Here is a 19,835-nt window from a genome sequence, read left to right as displayed (position 1 = left end):
ATAATGAGTTTTCTAATTTTTGATTTTGCTGATTTATTTGTTTTTTATTTATATATATTTTTTGCCTCACTTACTGTCTTACTCCTATCCTACCTATTCTTTTTTGTCGTAATTACCAATATTGTGATTATTTTTTGTGTTTGGTTTTCTGATGCTTGAAATCATCCTTGAATGGCATGGATACAAAAATATACACTTTTGTTTCTGCAGTGACAATAACTTATTATATTGTAATGAGTTGTAGATATTTACTATGTGCCATGAGTATTCTGTAACAGCTTTTGTTATTAAAATAAAAACAAAAATAAATCTTGGGGAAAAAAGGTTAGAAAAACACAAATGCTGCTTGAATAACACACATTGCACTGTTAATACAAAGCTATGGGCTGACACCAAAATAAAAAAATGTATGTTAATCTTTTGAAAATTGTTGTCTTTAATACAATTTGAAAGCTGAAGTAGAAAAGTTATCCGGGTGAGATTCCTACATAAAAAAAGAAAAACATCTCCTGCCTTGTCTATACGGCTTGACTGTGTAATAGCCATATAGTCTTATCTTTTGTTTTGTTTTTTTTCCAGTTCAGTATTTTTTCATATGCTTCAGTGTGGCTGTAGAGTGCTGTACGCCAGTTCTGTTTTCGTTGTAGGTGTTTCATCTGGCTCCTCAGGGATGGTGGAGTACAAGTGGTATACAGAAGACTAGAAATAAAATAGAGCAAAAAGGTTTTTGCATCTGTATCTTCTCTGTTGTAAATAGTAATCTCTGTAGTCAGTTCAATACTGAGGATGCACTTGTTTCACTTACATTCTCAGTTCGAGACTCTTTTCTGTTTAGATGATCAGACCCTGCAACAGAACCAGAAGACAGATCCAGAGTTACATTTCTTTCACTTTGTATGTCTATACATGAAAATGTAATGTGTATGAAATAGGAAAAGGTCTGAGGAGTGTTCTATGAAGCAAGGTTATTGACTGAGCAAGGTCATTTGAATCTAAACTCGGAGATTTTAGTGTCACAAAAGTGGATCTCTTTTTACCACCTACATTGCCATGGTAACCTTTGCTAAACACATTACCTGGTCCAGACCAGTCTTTCTTTGAAATTTTGATTTAAAATTGGCTGGAAGTGACATGTTTTCACTAATTTCACCAACATAACTGTGGTTATGTTATGCTAACATAGCTGTGTCGCTAGATATCATGTAGCACATCATTATATACCAGCTAGCCCAACTTCAGTTACAATCAGTGACTTTTGTAGGGTAAGTGTCACAGAAATGGCTTGTGTATAAAGAAGTTTAATAGATGGTTCCAGCAGTTAAAATGTTCTTGCTTGTACGTTTCTGTGGTCAATATTGTAAGGGTGTGTTTATCTTGTCACAAAGAACAAGTTTTGTTACACCGCTATTATCGCGAGGTTTGGGCGTGATAGTATAGGCTGTGAGCCCACGTTTAATAATCACGCTAAGGAGTTCAGCGAGCTATCTGCAAAGGCCGGGTTAGTCTACCAGCTGTACAAGGTATTTGTCATTTGCCATAACTGTATTGTAATATTGTGAAAATTTGTAATGTATGGTGTTCTAATTATTTTATGTTTTAATTTAGAATGCACAAGTAGGGATGGGTATTGATAAGATTTTCACGATTCCGATTCCATTTTCGATTCTGTTTAACGATTCGATTCTTTATCGATTCTCTTATCGATTCTTTTTAAAAAAGGAGAACACTAAGGTCGATTAGCTTAGAACTTTGTTTTATATTTTCTCTTTGAACAAGATAGAAATTTAGGAGTAACATGGCCTTACAAACCCAGCAGTGAGATCTTAAGAGATCCAGCCTATGGCTCTTCAATGTGGTGTCACAGGGACCCCGGGGGAAAAAAAATTGTAAATGTAAAATAATAAAATAAATATTCTTCTGTAGCAATAACAAAGTATAACATAAATTATTCTGTAGCAATTACACAAGAATATCCAGTAATGTCCCTGCCTACAATTAAACACATTCACTTACCGAAAATCGGGGGCATCTGCTGTGGCAAATGGGTGCAAGCCTTTGACCACAAACTTAGTCACTGCTCGGTAACATTAGTCTATCCTGGCTTGAAAGGAGACGCTACCGGTAGACTGCAGCGAGAACTGCCAGCGAGCGCCAGCCAGACTCTGTCTCTCTCATCATGGTCACCTAAACGCACAGTAATGGCAGATAAGGCAGATCGCGCTAACATAATATGCACTGTTAGTTGATTATTTACCTGCCGCATTAACGGGAGAGGACGTGCAAACGTTACCACTGCTGCTGGGTTGAGATTCACGAGTCCGGAGCGGAATTAAAAACACGACATTCATTTAAGGTCATCGCGTGTTTTGTGAGCAAATGCTTTTGCATATTCGTAGTGTTTCCTCCCTTAAATGAAGTATCTACTTTGCAAGTATTGCAAGTTGCCCTGTTGTCATCCGTTCTTGTAAAGTATAACCAAACTTTCTAGCGTCTGAGCCGCCATGTTTCCTGCCAGGTAAATGACGCTCCGCAACGTGGTGACGTCATTCGGGGCGACTGGAATCGATAAGGGAATCGTTTGCAAAAATGGCAAACGATTCCAAGGAATTGAAACAGTGGGAACCAGTTCTCAACAAGAACCGGTTTTCGATACCCATCCCTATGCACAAGACTGTAAAGCTATTCTTCCAGGACCTCCGAAGTGGCAGGCGGCCACGAGGTAATTTTTGTTGTTAAAGCACAAGTGTTACTTTAGATAGACTGAAGCGCTTAAAGCCTTTGTGTTTTATGTTTGTAGTTTTCACGGCGTTCAATAAATGCAGCGAAGCGCCCGTCTTGAAGAAGCCGTGCCTGTGTTGTCATTTCGGAGTTACACTGATGTTTAGTTTTCTGTCTTCATTTATGTTGAAAGTGATAGCAGAGCTGTACCTTTTTAATTTTTTCAGAAATCTCTCTGTCAGAACATGGCATATCACATTTAGGCTAACTTCCTGCTAACTTCTAACTCTGTTAAATTTAATAAATTCTGTTTTCATGGATGCCTGGACATTAAACTTAATTGTTACTTCTGGTAAAGCAGAAACTCTGATCATTTTATCACAGATGAAAGAATTCAGACAGTTTTTAACTCTCAGTGTTTGTTTGACTTTGGGACCTGAAATGAACAGAGTTTTGGATCCAGATTACTCCGTGAGGCTCTGGACTACGGTAGCCGTAATGCTCCGACAATCCATCAAATGGTGCGGCTTTGTAGCTTACCAAAGTAGTACTAAAACATTTTTTGACAGATTTTTGAGCGCATACAATCGGTCCGTGGTCAGTAAGTACAACCAGAATTCATACATAAGGCGCACAGGATTATAAGGCGCACTGTTGATTTTTTTTAGAAAATTAAAGGATTTTAAGTGCGCCTTATAGTGCAGAAAATACGGTAAAAAGAACAAGATACAAAGCATTAAAACATATTAAAAACAAAACAGCCTTAATAAACGTAGAGTAGGTTGGACCTGGAAGCAGGGTTCATAAGTTATCAATCAAAGACCGTATATCCCATCTGCTTTAAATGTTTTAATGCAGTACAGTTGTTATTATTATTACTTGTCACATCCTGTTTATGACAGTTAAAATAAATAACATTCATGTAAGAAGTAAAATTGTCTTGTGTAAACTATATATGGTGTTAAATAGGCCTATACTACTGTACTTTAATGTTAGTCATGAGGGTGGTACTTTAAGAGCCATATATTTTATGAGGTAGAAAACTTTGGGAACAACTGGTGTATTTAGAAGCAAATGTCCGCTTGTGGGACAATTAAAGGATTATTCTATTCTATTTAAGCCCTCTGTTTCCCTGCTGAGGGAAACAGAGGAAATACAGCAGCTCACCTTTAGGTGGGTCATCACCAGGGACTAAATTGGTCATATTGAAGGCTTCAGTATCATCTGGAGACATCTTATTTGATAAAAAGAGAGCAAATTGAGAAAAGAAGAAGTAAGAATGACTAGCAATTAAAAACGTGAATTATTATTAGATACAGGGAAATTTATTAAAAAAACAAACAAAAACCTAACAAAATGTAAAAGAAAAAGAAAAGTACCCATCCTCCTCTGTCAGTTTTTCTTGTGCTTGAAAAATCACCTACAACAAAAGGCAAAACTCATAAAAAACTACCACAAGAGAAAAAGCCCCAACAACAACATTGGCTACAACACATAGTTGATGTGACAGTGATGTTACATCAGGGCAAAAAGATAAGCATTAATTGTCATGTGATTGTTAGTTAATAAATATGAAAGTAAAGTGATATCTCTGCTTTCGTCAAACATCTGTCATTAGCTTTTCATGAAGCCACAAAATGGCAGTGTTTTTATCTAATACCTGTTTGGATGGACGCAAACAGGTATGAGAAAAAACACTGCATTTCGTGACAGCAGCTGCCTGTTGACTCTGGAAGCAGAATTCTACTTGAAACTGGACCCACTGAAATCTATATGGGCATAGACATTCTCATGGGTGTGTTAACTGGAGCTTGTTAAGCTGAGAGGCCTGCAGTTTGCAACTGGTTGTTTTGTGTGCAGGACAAGCTAACGCTGACTCTGAACAAAGCTCTTGTGCGTTTTAATTCAGCTCTGATTATTTTTTTTTTAAATATACATAAATTTGTAATTTAGGCGTATTTTCTAACCTTATTAAACACTGGGTTTTTTTGTAATTACTGAACAAACTCGACAAACATAATTTTAAAGAATCAATGTATCACTTTAGATTAGACTTGTAGTCAAGACCGCCTAATCCGAGACCAAGACAAGACCAAGACCAGAGGGTATTGAGACCAAGACAAGACCAGGTCGAGACGAGCCCAAGACTGAGACAAAAAAAAGTCTTTAAACTGCATAGCTGAGCCACTGTGTGAGAGCTGAGCAGCGAAAGGAAATTAAGTGAGGGTAGAAATGACTGAAAGATTATTAGGCTCTGTTTTGAGTTTTGTTAAAAAAAAAAAGAATGACTTCATATAGGAAAAAAATAAATATCACATATGCAGGACACCTTAAACTAGTTTTTTTTTAATTAAGCAGCAAGGCAGAACAAAGTCGGGGCTGTATCAAGACACAGGGACTAAACCCCAATTCAACCAGACCCAGAACTGATCCAGAATTAAAACAGGACAACAACAGTTCAAAATCAGGACTACTTAGGATTTAACCAAGACAGAACCAGAATCAGAACTAGATGATAGCAGCACTAAAAATCATCATAGACCTGCACTACACTTATTTTTTTAATTCTACCAAAGCATTGTTGTTCGGCTTTTTATTTATCCATTTGTTGATTCAATCGAAGAGCAAGTAACGCAACCAAGTGATCAGTTTGATATCAATCTTTTGTGATACACCGTCATATTTACATTATTTGTACAGTACGAATGACTTGCTTTGGTACCTGGTCAAACTTAAGCTCTCCTCTGTCTGCAGCAAACTCGCATGGGTGCTGTGCTCAGTCGCCTACTGCCTGAGCTCGGATCATACCAAAATTAGGGGGAATTTACGACGGTGCGCTCTGTGCTTCGTGTGTTGTTTTTGTTTTATACAGTTGTCAGTCAGGCATCTAACTAACAAATTACACTCCAAAAGACCCCATGCTTCTGAAAAAATGACCCGGGCTTAAGCCCAGTAAGCCACCCCCCCGCTCCGCTGATGGTTGACTCCAAATCTCCCGAACACTATGTCGATTTGAGAACGCAAGACCGAAACAGCGAGACCAAGACCGAGACCAAGACCACGTAAAAGTGGTCTCGAGACTGGTCTCGAGACATCCAACTCTACTTTAGATTAAACATAGAAAGGATTTACAATGAGCTCAGTGTTAAACATTTGCAGCACTAATCCTCATCCATATAAAATTGTTGGGGAACATTTTCTGCAGAATAAACACTTTTGAAAATTGTGGGAAAGCATATAAACATGCATATAGAAAGGTTTGATGCTTTACATGAAATAAGGAATTGTTACTGTCCTTACCACTTCTTTTTTTCACACACACTAGAGCCATTCCCAGTGAGATGACGCCCACGACTACACCAAAACCAGTTGCAATTACAGGTAGAAGTTTAAAAGGTACTAGAAAAAACACAGCCCACAGGCAAGACTCAGTCTCACTTCCCATTTTTGTTAAGCAAAGTATCCTGAATGTCATATAGGAAATAAATACTGAAATTCAAAAGCAAGATGCTTTTAGTATGACTAATAATACAGTTTAAGGAAATTTCATTTACCTGAAGATATCCTTGGTGTAGTGACAGAAGAAGTAGTCCTTTTAGTGCTGAGCTTTGTAGAAGTTAAGTCTACTGAAATGAACAAATATCACCAAATGTCAAAACACTCCACAGCAATTGACCTACGCATTTTTATTAACTTGTAATACTCTTACCAATAGTTGTGTCCCTCGTGACTGTGTCACTTGTGAAGTTTATAGAAGTAGGAGGAGCAGAGGTCAAAGTGTTTTTTTCAGCTGCAATAACAGAAGATGGTGTTGTGATTGTTTCATTATTTGAGTTTCTTGTGGATTCACCTCAGAAGGCATTTTCCTTCCACTACTGCAATACTGACATACAACTGCAAAGTGTCAATGTTTTACACTTAAAATTTAACTTATAAATTCAAAAGAATATTGTTTTGCTGTCATCTGATATCAGTGCATAATACTGAATGCAGTATACAAATGCAAATACATCTGTCATTACTGAGTATTCTGCTCCCTGGATGGACTTAAATCAATTCAACAAATGCACATTTTTTTAAGAATGAAATTATGTATGTCCTCCTAATACCTGTTACATTTAAAGGTAATTAAATGTAACAGGTATGTAAAGGTAATACTGAGGTATAATATAGACCAGCACAGTATGATTACTTACTTTGTATACTGATGAAATATATGTTGCTGTGAGGAGACTGGTATTGTTCTCCTTTATGTTGTGACATGTAAAAACATGTGACTTCCACCTCAGCAGGTGAACTCTGCTGTATCAAAGAGAGCAGCTCAGTTCCTCTTAAAATCTGCAGACAGGAGATGGGTGTAGAGTTTCTTCTTCTTGTAAAGTACAAAAAACACTGAGTCGCAGAAAAAGATGATGGAGCCTGACAATTCAGTGCGACTGAGTCTGTTTCTGTGATCATCCGTGGATTCACTGTCAGTTCAGGTCGAGTAGCTAAAAACAAACATTTGTTAAATTACAAATGTTTCATATATTTGAAAATAAAATCTAACAATAGAAAATGTTCTGAGGGTTGTTTTTTTTAAAATTATCATGTCTGTTGCACATGATAATTTTTTCTCACACACCCACAAGTTGAGAACACCTTTGTTGTTTTGTACTAATATTGTAGTTTAACATTCACATATTAATACATTACTGCAGTATTTACAGTATTTACGTGATGATTGCTGTCATGTTACTCACTGGAAATTTGGTCCTAAATGCATTTAGACTTAAATCAATTCAACCAATTGACAATTTATTTAAGAATGAATTTATACATCCCTCCTAAGATTAGTTAATTCTAAATTAAATAAAGCTTTATTAACATCATTTTAGCTTCCTTCTTTGGAAAAACTGAAGAACTTATGTCCATCATATACTGAGGTGTAATATAGACAGTTTAATCACTTACTTTGTATGTTGATTGAAGATGTGTTGCTGTGAGGAGACTGGTATTGTCTTCCTTTACGCTCTGTCATGTAAAAACATGTCACTTCAACCTCACCAGACGAGCTCTGCTCTGCCATAGAGAGGAGCTCAGTTCCATTAAGTCTCTGCTGACAGGAGATGGACGTAGATTTTTTTCCTCTCACAAAGTACAAAAAACACTGAGTCACAGAAACAGATGATGGAGTCTGACAGTTCACTGTGACTGAGTCTGTTTCTATGAGCGTCCGTGGATTCACTGTCAGTTCAGGCCGAGGAGCTAAAAAAAATAAACATTTCTCAAGTAAAATAAACAAATCTTTAATTTACTTGACAATAAAATCTGATAATAGAAACTGCTCCGGGAGTTTTACTATTTTAAATATTTATGTCGGCTTCACATGCAGATTTTGCTCACGCCTCGTACAACCCCCAAGCTGAGAGCAGATTTCTTTTTTTCTCTGTAGCCAAACATCCTCATATTATTGCACTACAGCAGTGTTTACTCACGTTGTATGGTGATTGCTGACATGTTACTTATTGGAGATTTATATGCTAAAAGGTAATAACAGGTCACTTCAACTGTAACAGGTGAACTTTCATGTGTCCATGACAGAAATTTAGATCCTGTCAGAGTCTGCAGACAAGGAGCTGTTTTATCAATTTTATATCCTGAAATGATGAAATAACACTCAGAGATAGGAAGAGGATTCTGACAGTTCAGCGTAACTGAGTCTGTCTCTGTGATCATCAGCGGGCTCACTGTCAGTTTAGGTGGACGAAGATCTGAAAAATTAAAGTTTATGTCAGCACTCAAAATGCTTTATACAACATGCCACATTCACCCAAGTACTTTCTTCTATGCTTTTAAAGGCTTTCTAACTAACATTTACAAACATTCATACTCCGAATGATGCATTGGAGAGAAACTTGGTGTTCATGTCGTGCCCAGAGATATTTGGCATGCAGACTGGAGGAGCCAGGGATCAAACCAACCTTCCAATCAGCAGATGACCCACTCTACCTCCTGAGCTACAGCCACCCCATCATAGTCTAAGGAAGGAAAGTGTCTGAACTGCTTTAAGTTTCTTTAAGTCTTTCATCTTCTTTGAGTTTCTTGAAAACTTAAAGATGAAGGACTTAAAAGACTTAAAGAAATGTAAGAAGCCCAGATGCTTTCCTTCCAAGCTCCTTAGACTGTATGTTAGATGAATCAAATAGATTTAGCCCCATATTGTATATGTATATGTAATGGTAAAGTAAGCACTGAGATAATAATAGATTCAAAAAGTCTTAAACATAGTTGACTGAAACATATTGAAATATAATATAAACAGTGCATGTAGTTACACAAATAATATTCATGATGAACAAAGCTGAGTAACTGTAGAGAAGCTCCAGAGACAAAAAAGAAAGTAAACATGAACCTGAGACTGACCTTGTGCCTTAATTTCATTAAAAGAATCTGAAGGAGGAAGGAAGAAAATAAAAAATTAATTTAACAATAAAAAGATGAAAATTTTAAACTAGTGTTAGACGTCTGAGGCAAACAAGAGAAACATGCTAACATGAACACCTAATAGAATGAACCTGATAAGAAGTGTAACTTACACATGAGAACGACTAGCAGCAGGAGATCAGCCATGATTAAAAGAACAATGTGAATGTGCAGAACAGACTACAACAGTCTGACTGACTGCTCTGACTCTTTTTTACATTAAATGTCATTAGGAGAAGTTGCTTTCAGAAAACCACAGTGTTCACAGTGTCACACAAGCTGGCCACAGTAAGACACACGTCACACAGACCTGCAGTGATACACTTTTCAAAACCTTCACCAATATAACTAGAGTGTATACAGCCAGCTACAGTGTTGGTACAGAATAGTTAAAGTGTTTGTTGGTCATTTGTGCTGCTTTTTTTTTTTTTCTTAGAGGTGCTTAATCACTAGAATGACAGGACAAAAAATTATTAATGAACTTTTAAGATGCTGGTACATGGTCATTGAAACCTTCCACCTCGTGTCCTGACTGTAGTTATGTTTACTATAGAAACATAAGAATAAACCTTTAAAAATACTATAAATAAGCATTTTGCTGTTTTACCATTATGATGTACTCTATTAGGCATATTATGAATACGTTTTTACAATCAGTGTGATATAATCATTACATTTTTGTATTGTGACACTCATGTTAGACTCAGGCATGAAGTCTTCAGTCAGAACTGCAGCTCTCACAGCTCTGTGAACCTCAGCAAAGCTCTGGTGCGCTGATCTAAACATTTACAATGAAAGTAATATGCTGACAGTAATCAGATAGCAATGTCACTTCTGGCTGTCATTTTTGTTTGGGTATTCATTTAGTGATCACATATTGCACTGAAAATGTTGCATGTTAACGGCACTACAATAATAAAGTCTGTCATGCCTCACTTCATTCCTTAAAGTCATATTATGTCCATATTTTAAAATACTTGTCTCAGTTCTCATTTTAAAAAATTTCACTTCATGTCCTCAGAGAAGTTTCCCTTCATGACTTTACAGAGTCATATGAGCCCCAACAGGATGAGGATGTGGTGCATTAGTGGGTCAAACACAGAACACTAACCGAGACTAGAGTTTATATCCTGTGAGAAACTGAAGCTTTGCAACTTATAATTCTTTGACGCAGCTGATATTTATTTATCTATTTATTTTTGTTCACCGTTCATTAACAAGGGATCTGTGAGATTAGCATCCAGTTTGGAATATACATGTGTCAGACAGAATTAATATAAAGACTCCAGCAGAAGCAACATTATCATGACCCTTGAATGTCTATGCCATGTTTGTATTTAGCAATCCAAAGCAAAGGCTTCAACACATAACGCGACCAACATGACAAACCGTTGACAATCAGGATGACTTATAAAGTAAGAAAGCTTTGACTGTGAGCAGAGCAGCTCCTCCTAACTGCTGTAAAAATGTCGTCATTTTGATGTTCAACCAATCAGAAAAAAGTTTGTCTTAAAGGAAAATAAAAAAGGCTGTGGCTGAACTGAGGGGTTTAACCAAGGTCTGTTATAAACCTCCAATAATGAAAAAAACTGACCTGAAAATGGGTATAAAAGGTCTCCTTTAAAGCTAAATGAACAAAATTGAAAGCTGGCTCACATGTATATTTTATCCAGTTTGTACCATTTTTTTAAACAAAAAATGAAGAAAACAAAACAGGAAACCCCCCAAATATACACAAAATATTAAAACATTTTGCGGATGAAGTTTTTAATTAAATTCTAGGGAGAAAATGTTTTGCCCTTGTTTTTACCTTTGTTAAACACTACTTTCCTTTTTTAATTAATTATTTATAATTTGCATTTAATGAGTTCACTACTACAGATATTGATAAGCAGCAAAATGGAAAAAGGAAGAAAATAATTGATTCCGCAGAGGAAATAAATTAATGTTTGCACAAAGCAAGTTATACTGAACATGACTGCATTGTAACACTAATGTCAACGCAGAAGCTGCTGTTGAGTTGAAAATATATATTCAGGACATACATATGAATTAAAAATACAATTTATAAGCTTAAAAGGTAGACTTCCCAGTATTTTATAAATCTTCAGTGTTTGCATACAGAAAATCCAGGATTTTACTGTCCCATGTTTTACAGTTTACATACAACTTAGAAGTTGGCAGAGTGCAGTCCAGATTAACATGGTTAAAAATGCCATTGAAGATGATGAAAGTCTTAAGGTGTTTATACTATAGGTCAACTACAGTCAAATGTGTGATGTCACATGCCACGACCCCATGAGCTGATAATGGTATGGCAGAGGAGAATTCTTGTGATAAATAATATGGAAGCATACCTACAGCTAAAGGCTCAGTCTGGAGAGCAGAGACAGCCCTTCATGGTAGCATGTTGGGGATAGCACCACCTTTCATTCACAAACACTGCAATCCTTCCACTTTTCTTCTTACCATTTAGCTTTGAATCTTCACCAGCCTGAACAGTCATAAAACTGGGTACTGTGTCACTCTGGTCCAGGTGCAATCATGTCTTCATGATCCATAACACGCTGCAGTGCCAGTACTCTTTCTGATGTCTCACCAGGACCCACAGCTCATGCATCTTATCAGCAGCTCACAATCCCTGCAACCGATGGAATAGAAGGTTTATATTTACTTCTCCTTGACTTTTGCTCCTACTCAAGCACACATAACATCTACAATTGAGTTAGTGCAGGTTAATCAATCTGGCTCTGGGCAACAGAGAGCTAGCAGCTGGTCATGTTTGAGAACTTGATTCCCAGAAAGCCAGAAATAAACATTATGTACCCACAATAAGACAAATGTCAAACCTGGTGTGACACACTTGTTGAAATCCATTTAACTATGATATATTTAGATAAACTGTGGCCCAGTGTTGGCTAATAGGTACAGTGTGGTTTATATGTTCATTCATTATTTCGGTTATTTCGGTTTATTCATACATAACTAAGAATAACAGTATATTTATAATTTATAAATGGATAAACTGTTTCTCAGTAAAGCTTGACATCAAGCACTAATGAGTTGTTTAGAAAGTCTGTATAAATGATTAAGTATTTAGATGCACATTTATACACATGATTAAATTATTAGTTTATTGTTTGTGAGTGTGTTAATGAAAATTTTATACATACTTATTAAAATTCAATTCAGTTCAGAAAGGTAAGAAAGGTGACTGTAGAAGAAATACTCAGTGCATCATTACGGTGTGTTCACACCAAACGCGATAGACGCGACCAGAGCGTCAGGTTCAGTGGCGGTCCTAGCCTGTTTGGCGCACGGGGCGAACACTCCATCTGCGTGTGTCTCCTATATGATATATGGGTGCCTTTGTCTGGACGTGCTTCCCACCCAGAGCTCCACAGCACAGAGGGAAGTTCCAGCGCTCCTGGAATCCCTCTGTGATGGACCGCCAGTCTCCAGGTGAAGGCACAGCCATAAAGTTGTCCACTAGACAGTCCCAGATGGCCATCGCTGCCTGGGGGGTGATCTGACACACCGTGGACACACTGACTCTGAAACTGGTCCTGAAGGAGTCCCCGGTGACAAGGAACCTGGACAAAATTGTTCAAAATTAGTATTATGTGTGCTGCAGTTACAAAATATATTATTCAAATTCCAAAATACTTTTGTGATGTCAGATTTAAATTACAAAACATAAATCTTACATAAAACATTTTGTAATTATAAGGATAATTACATAATATATATTAGATATAATATTAAACAGTCAGTTGTGTTTTGTTTTAACTTTAACATATCATAATTTGATTGGTAGCAACTTTTACAACTACAGTGTGCCAATCACTCATAATTCCTAAACATGTCAATCAGGTAGGAATGAAGTAAGACATTAATAGAAATAAAGAGTTGTATGTTGACATGTAGCCCTTTCCTTGCTTAAATCATTGTTAATATTTTTCAAAAATTCTATCTTGATAAGACAGCTTATCAAGATAGAATATGCTAGATAGAACCATATAATTAAAGATGAACCAAACTGTTCACAATTTTATCTAACTCTCAGTTTTAAGAAAGGCTGGTGGCCCCTGTTATAGAGTCTGATAGCTGCGGGGATTATATACAAATATTAAACTATACCAGAATTAAACCAGGTCTAAATAATTTTAAAAAAGGAGTGAGTATCACTACAAAGATTAGCAAGTTCTTTTCGTTCAGGACAAGAGAATTACTCTTGAACCAGTCTTTAACCTCACGCATGCATTCATTCGAAAATAGTGAAAAGACATAGCAAGAGTGTGAGTAATCTCAAAATAAATCTGAATATCATCAGCATCGCAATGAAAGGCAATATTAAACTTCTCAAAAATTACTCCAAGAGGTAGCAGATATAGTGAGAATAGGGCCTAATATAGATCCTTGAGGCACACCACAGCGTACAGGTACCGAGAAAGACAAGAAGTTGCCCAAATTAACCGAGAATGACCTGTCAGCGAGTTAAGATTTGATAAGCTTTAATATGATCCAACTCTGCCAACAAGAGCTCAAACTGCCCATTGACATCCTGAAATATGTACGAACACAATCGTGATACAGCTTCAACTTCTGGATCAAACCATGACATTATCCATGTTGCTGCCTTCTCATGAGAAGTGGCAGAAGTCAAAATCGCTGTTTTTTTCCTTTCCTTGTTTAGAAACATCAGGAGGTGCGCATCATTGCTTGATCATTGCTTCATTTTTTTCACAGTGCAGTTTTTGAGGGTGAAATCTTTGCGAAAACACAACATTTTGGTGTGTATATGTATAAGTTCGTAACCAATATTCACCAATATCCAAATATTCAGACTTTGATGTTGTTTTTTGCAACAATCTTAGTGTGCAAAGCTGTAACCCTACATTGTAAAATCTAATTAGTTCGCAGAATTCAAAAAACTATGCAAACTCGTTGCCTCAAAAAAAAAATGAGTAAAGTTTTACTTAAGATGATTAAGCTAGGGCAACTTACTCATTTTGAGTACACTGTACAACCTCGTTAGTTCCCAAAAAAACTAAGTAAAGCTTACTTAAGATGATTGTTAGGACAACTTATTAATTGCAAGTATGCAGTATTAAGAATAACTTGTTATTTCTGACTGTACAAGTTTACCCACTGACAAACATTTCAAGTTCAACTAAATGAAAAACAATGTGTGGTAACCTGAATATGATTAAAAATAATTAACAACACTTTTTGTAATGATGTTAAAATCAGTCCAACTTTTATTTTCAAATGCAACAAAGTATAACAGCCAACATACTGGACACTGTTCTACTGAACAACAAACAATTATATTGCCATCACTGTTATAATCTTACAATGAAACAAAGTCTCAGATTTAATTATTAAGAAAATAAGTTTAGGCCTACCACAAGTTTGTTTTGTACTTACATTACTTATATAATCAAAATAAAATATATTTATTGTTCTTCACAAGTGCAGTCTCTAATTTAAACAACACATTTGTTTTTCATTCCAACACATGAGCTGGAATGTTGTAATATTTTAAGGATGGCTTGTTTCCAGTCCAGGCATTACTGCCTGAATGACTATCATGGATCGAGGTGATCCAAATGTAGGTGCAGAAGAAAGTCTTTAACTTCCCTTAAGTACAGTGGCAGTGGATGGGGGTTGGAGATGCAATGAGCTTGAACCTGCAGGCGACCATCTTCACTGACCACACCATCTGTGACGGAGGACTCATCTCTCCTGTTGTCCTGCAAGAAAACAATCATATTTTTTGGAACACAAACTTAATTGCTTTCTTAAAACATTTTTTCTGCATTTTGTATAGAACAGACTCCATTTTAGACAATCTCAGACTCCCTCCTGAGATTCAATACATTCAATGTCCCACTTGTCAGTCTGGATAGCCCTGACCACCACCCGACACACAATAATGTCATGAAAGCATCATTTTAAAAAGGGCTATGCAAACATGGCCAATAACTTTCATTCTAATGATGTGCAAAATGATTTGGGAACAAAACAAACTTTGCTGTTAGAAAACTTGCAGACTTCACTATATACAGTGTAGACCCTCTAAACTAAGTTTGGGGGATGTGATCTTTCAAGAAATGCAGACCAAACTGTTGTTGTTTGTTTACTTACACACCATGTCTTGTAGAATTAACTGGAGTCACCAGCAACAGCATAGTGCAGTCATATCTCAAGTCTAATAACAGAAGACAGGAAAAGATCAGTAAAGAAACAACTTCCCCAAACCAAAGCACAAATAAAACAATACCATAAGTAAAACAGGCTGATCTAAAGTATGATTAAAGTTCAGCCTGAATGTCACTGACAGTTGCTGATATATTGGAAAACCAAAATACTTACCTTAGTTGAAGTCTTTCTGTCCAACAGCAGGAGTGCTGTTCCCGAGCCTCAAAGACAGTAAGAAGCAAGCAGAGGGAGAAAAAGCAGAACATTTTTTAGAAGCTGATTTGATTCTTAATGGCTGTGCAATCATTATAACTTACAACACAGAAGGTCAATGTAGACACCATACAACCAAATTAGACTAACACCATCTACTATTTTTCATTAAATCATGTGACCTTTCTCCAGTGAGCCTTGCAGTTGAGTCATTTGCATAAATTGACATAAACAAAGGGGCAAAATAATTCCAACAGAAAACAAGGACTGTGATTTTTTTTAATGTACATTAATTAATCAGCCCTGAAAGTGCTGATTTATCTTAAACGTTATTATTTTGTTGCACTGCAGAAAATGTCACTGTGTGTAGAATTAAATATGTTTGATTATTATTATGTACCTTAATTAGGTAAGAAAGATTTTTTAATCACAACATAATAATAAGATGTTTACAAAAGTTTACAAATGTTTATTAAAAGCAAAGGATCTTTGCTCCTCAATGTCAACTTTGAAAATATTTCTTTTTACTTTGTAAATCTTAAATACAGCAAGATGGGCCCTAGTTTGAGGGATAAACACTCACATGTGTTACAACCTACACATGCTGACCTTGACAAATCAGTTTCTAGTCCAAAACACCAATATTAAAACAAAAGAAAGAAAGTTTAGCAATAAATTGCCCAGGCCTGGAACAGCTGGATGAGGGCGTGATGTACAGCCATCATACTATAGAAAATAAACAGAGAGGCACAAATTAACTGATTTCAGTTAAAAATATTTGTTTTCCATCATTATGCAAAATGTAAAGTATTTCATATATGACACATCAAAACAACTTATTTTCCATGTCGCATATAAAACGATTTTACCTGTAGTGTTGTTTTTAGTTTCAGTAGAATTTGAAAATGAAATCGGTCAGTTCCTGCCTGTGTTCAGCTCACCAAAGATGCAGTCATAGGTGACGGTACTGTAGGTGTCACTATCAGCCTGTAAATTATTTCAAACAGACGTTAGGTGGAAGGGACAGAATAATTCCTGCAAAGTGGAACATCTATGAGTAGAAACAGAAGTTTTTGAAATATTCTTCAACTTTTGAGACTTACCATAGATTTCGAGTTATCTAAAATAGAAAACAAAACATATGCTCATATTCTCAAATGAAAGCCCATGTGATGCAAAATGCTTGCCACAGTCCCCAATCTTTGAACACAGGGAACACACCTGGCGTCATTCACTACACACAATGACTCAAAATTGAAGACACTTGTTGCTAATGCTGTACCCACATGTAAAAGCAAGTTCAGAGTGCACAGTATGCTGAAGGTTCCAAACAAACACAATGGATGAAGGCAGAGTCAGGGGAAGAGGAATTTGATGCAGAGGAGGGAGAAGAGCTGGCCCTGGAAGAAGAGGAGCAGGCCAATGAGGAAGAGGAGTTCAAATGAGAGGAGGAAGAGGAGCGACCAACGAGGAAGAGGAGAAGGCCAACATGGGAGAGGAGAAGGTCCAGGAGGGAGAGCAAGACAACCTCGCACCATCATTACGGACGAGATGCGAGCGACAGCTCAGCGACATGATGCCGCACAGTGATTGTGGTGTGTGTGTGGTGTGAATAACGTAAATAAAAAAACTTCACACCCTGTTCATGTTTTCAAGATTACTGTTGTGTGCAATAGATTCTGTTTTTGCATTGAGTTGTGTTACAGTAGTGTACGTACATGCAGGATTTTCTATAGATTTATACTACTCATATGAAACTCACAAATCTAAATGCCTAATCCTCTGCAGGGATCTACGACGATCCGTTACTGTATAGTTTCTAAAATATGCATTGGCAGTTATGAAACAAAGAACCTTCTCACAAATTGAGCATTGTGTTTTCAATTGTTTTGCTGTAGTGTGTAATGCTGTGTATAGTGTTTATAGTTTTGACAGCTTCGAGCTGCTCTCTTGGTGTGGGAGTTTGAGTTTTGCAGTGGGAAGGTGTGGTTGTGTTTATGTAGCTTTAGAGAAGGGTGTTGTGTTTGGACATTGGGGGACCTGGTGGTAACGTTTGTGACATGTGTTTTAGCATTTGAGAAAAACTGTAAAAGTTAAATGTGCAAAATCAAAATCAGTGTTTTAATGGGTAACTTTGTATGGTGATTGGTGACATGTTACTGAGTGGGGACTTCTGAAAAAAAAAGAAGCAATAACATGTCACTTCAAGTGTAACAGAATAACTTTTGGCAGTTTTTTTTCTTGAAATGAGGAAATAACACTGAGACACAGAAACATGAGTTCAGTGTGACTGAGTCTGTCTCTGTGATCACAAGTGGAGTCACAGTCAGTTCAGGTGGCAGAATGCCTGAAATTTCATATGCACAGATTTTTATTTCTAATAGTTAGTTCCCAGTGTCAGAAATCATAAGGTGATAAGATTTTTGTAGAGAAACTGCAAAGAAAGTCTAAATAAATAGCCAACACATTGGTGACAAAAAACAAAACATGAAACTTAGAGACTGACCTTGTGCTTTAATTTCATGAAAAGAATCTGGTGAAGAACGGCAATATGAGAAAAAAGTGATGATACAGCTGTAAAATGAAATCATAACTGACATAATAACTGAATAGATTTTAAGTAATAGGAAACAATAAAAATTAGATGTGACAAAAAGTTTGACTTTAGAACATTTACTAAATAATGTCAAAGTAAAAAGCCCATAGAAACATAAAAGCTTAGAGATTGATCCCGTACTTTGTTACTGATAGTTAAAAATACAACACAGAAGCAACAATGTACGAAATTTACTGTCTAGTGTTAGCATCCTCATGTAAAAATGCAACATGCTAACAGTGATACCTAACTGATAAATCACCTGAATGGCCGACATCAAGTACCAGCTGATATGAGAAAAAGTTTAACTTATATGCAAAGGCCACCAACAGCAGCAGGAGTTCCGCCATGATGAAACCATGTGAACAGAACAGACTACTACTAACTGCTTTTACTTTTGCCTGAAATAAGTGACATTTTCAAAAGTTGCTTTCAGGAAAACCACAGGATCAGAAGTGAATCACACTAACTGGCCACAGTAAGCCATACGTTTTTCTCACTCTGTCCTGTACATGTTTTTTCATAATATTTTAGGTTAATGTGTAAAGTCTTTTTCTTCTTTTTTTTTCTTAATTCTATATATTCAGGTAAATAAATGTGTAGAAGGAACAACACTAAAAACATTCATATACAAATCAGTCTATTTCTGATTAACAATCGTTCTACTTCCTGGGAGTGGTGTGAGTGTAAACACTGCATCTGCTGAGGTTCCGTTCTTCTGAATAAAATGTGCAAAAAAGGTCTTTGTGAGAACAACTAATGAGCAATGAATAATGAGTTCCTGTTTAGCTGTTTTGTGTGTCATACCATGTTGAACATTCCTGATGCTCTTTTCACAACATCTAACGTAAAAGATAATTGTGGTCGTAAATAAATTAACATTTGCATCTGCTGTCTTGTTCATCATCTTTTTGTCAATAACTGTAAGAAGGCAAAGTTTCACTTCTACTTTGTGTTACGGCCGAGAGGCCAGACCAGGTGAGAGGCCTCAAGTGCAGACACAGACAGAGGCAGATGAACTCTGATGTGAGATCAACAGCCAAAACTTCTACAAAACAAATTCTGTGATCACTGCTGTTTCATTGCCAGTTTTAGACCAAGACATGTTATACTGAACGCTTAGATGTTATGTCACATAATATACCTGCGCCTTTTTTTTACCCTATTTTCCCATGTAAGCAGTTATACATTACCCAATCCAATCATAGACTAATCGTGGAATAACATACAGTTACGACACAACTCAGCAATAAATACAGTAGATCAGAGACTGACCTTGTACTTGCATTACATGGAAGGACACTGTTGAAAATATATGTCAAGGACATAAATAAATCTATTAATAAGTCAGAAATAACTTTAGCAAAATATATGTTTCAAGTGTGAACTTACACGAATGTTGAGAGATCACATTAAATATTGCAAAATCTGCAGGATGTTTAACTCACACATTAGGACAGCACACCAAAGGCTCTGTTGAGAAGAAGATTCTCACGTTTCTGACGACACAGAAGGGGATGAATCGTTTTGTAGCAGTTGGTCACAGGAAAACCACAAGAGGCAGGAAAAGTACTTCATCACATATTGAGGCCACAAAGCTACACATATAAAGAGCAGCTAATTAAAAGTACCTATATGT

The 19,835-nt window shown here is 36.5% G+C and overlaps 1 protein-coding gene across 1 annotated transcript; it reads right to left on the bottom strand.

The window, feature by feature from the left end:
- Positions 1-600: 600 nt before the first annotated feature.
- Positions 601-7,176, bottom strand: LOC146632276 (uncharacterized). Its single transcript, XM_085354243.1, has 8 exons — positions 6,915-7,176; positions 6,428-6,508; positions 6,273-6,344; positions 6,019-6,117; positions 4,098-4,138; positions 3,886-3,952; positions 806-846; positions 601-699 (listed from the first exon to the last, which is right to left on the bottom strand). Exons 1-8 carry the CDS (start codon positions 7,174-7,176, stop codon positions 601-603), a joined length of 762 nt encoding a protein of 253 aa, XP_085210369.1.
- Positions 7,177-19,835: the final 12,659 nt, after the last annotated feature.

Source organism: Diplotaxodon limnothrissa, linkage group LG5 (genome assembly GCF_057381915.1).
Source record: "Diplotaxodon limnothrissa isolate DT_005_m linkage group LG5, D_limnothrissa_male_GT1.1, whole genome shotgun sequence".
Classification (NCBI taxonomy): Eukaryota; Metazoa; Chordata; class Actinopteri; order Cichliformes; family Cichlidae; genus Diplotaxodon; species Diplotaxodon limnothrissa.
This window is presented reverse-complemented; position numbering and strand designations above follow the sequence as displayed.

Bases quoted from the DNA above. Each gene is read 5' to 3' on its own strand.
- LOC146632276 (XM_085354243.1), bottom strand. From the start codon at position 7,176: ATGATCACAGAAACAGACTCAGTCGCACTGAATTGTCAGGCTCCATCA. The intron at 6,118-6,272 runs GTAAATGAAATT...TGTTTTTTCTAG, and splicing joins TACACCAAGGATATCTTCAG to TACCTTTTAAACTTCTACCT. The intron at 4,139-6,018 runs GTAAGGACAGTA...CTTTTGTTGTAG, and splicing joins GTGTGTGAAAAAAAGAAGTG to GTGATTTTTCAAGCACAAGA.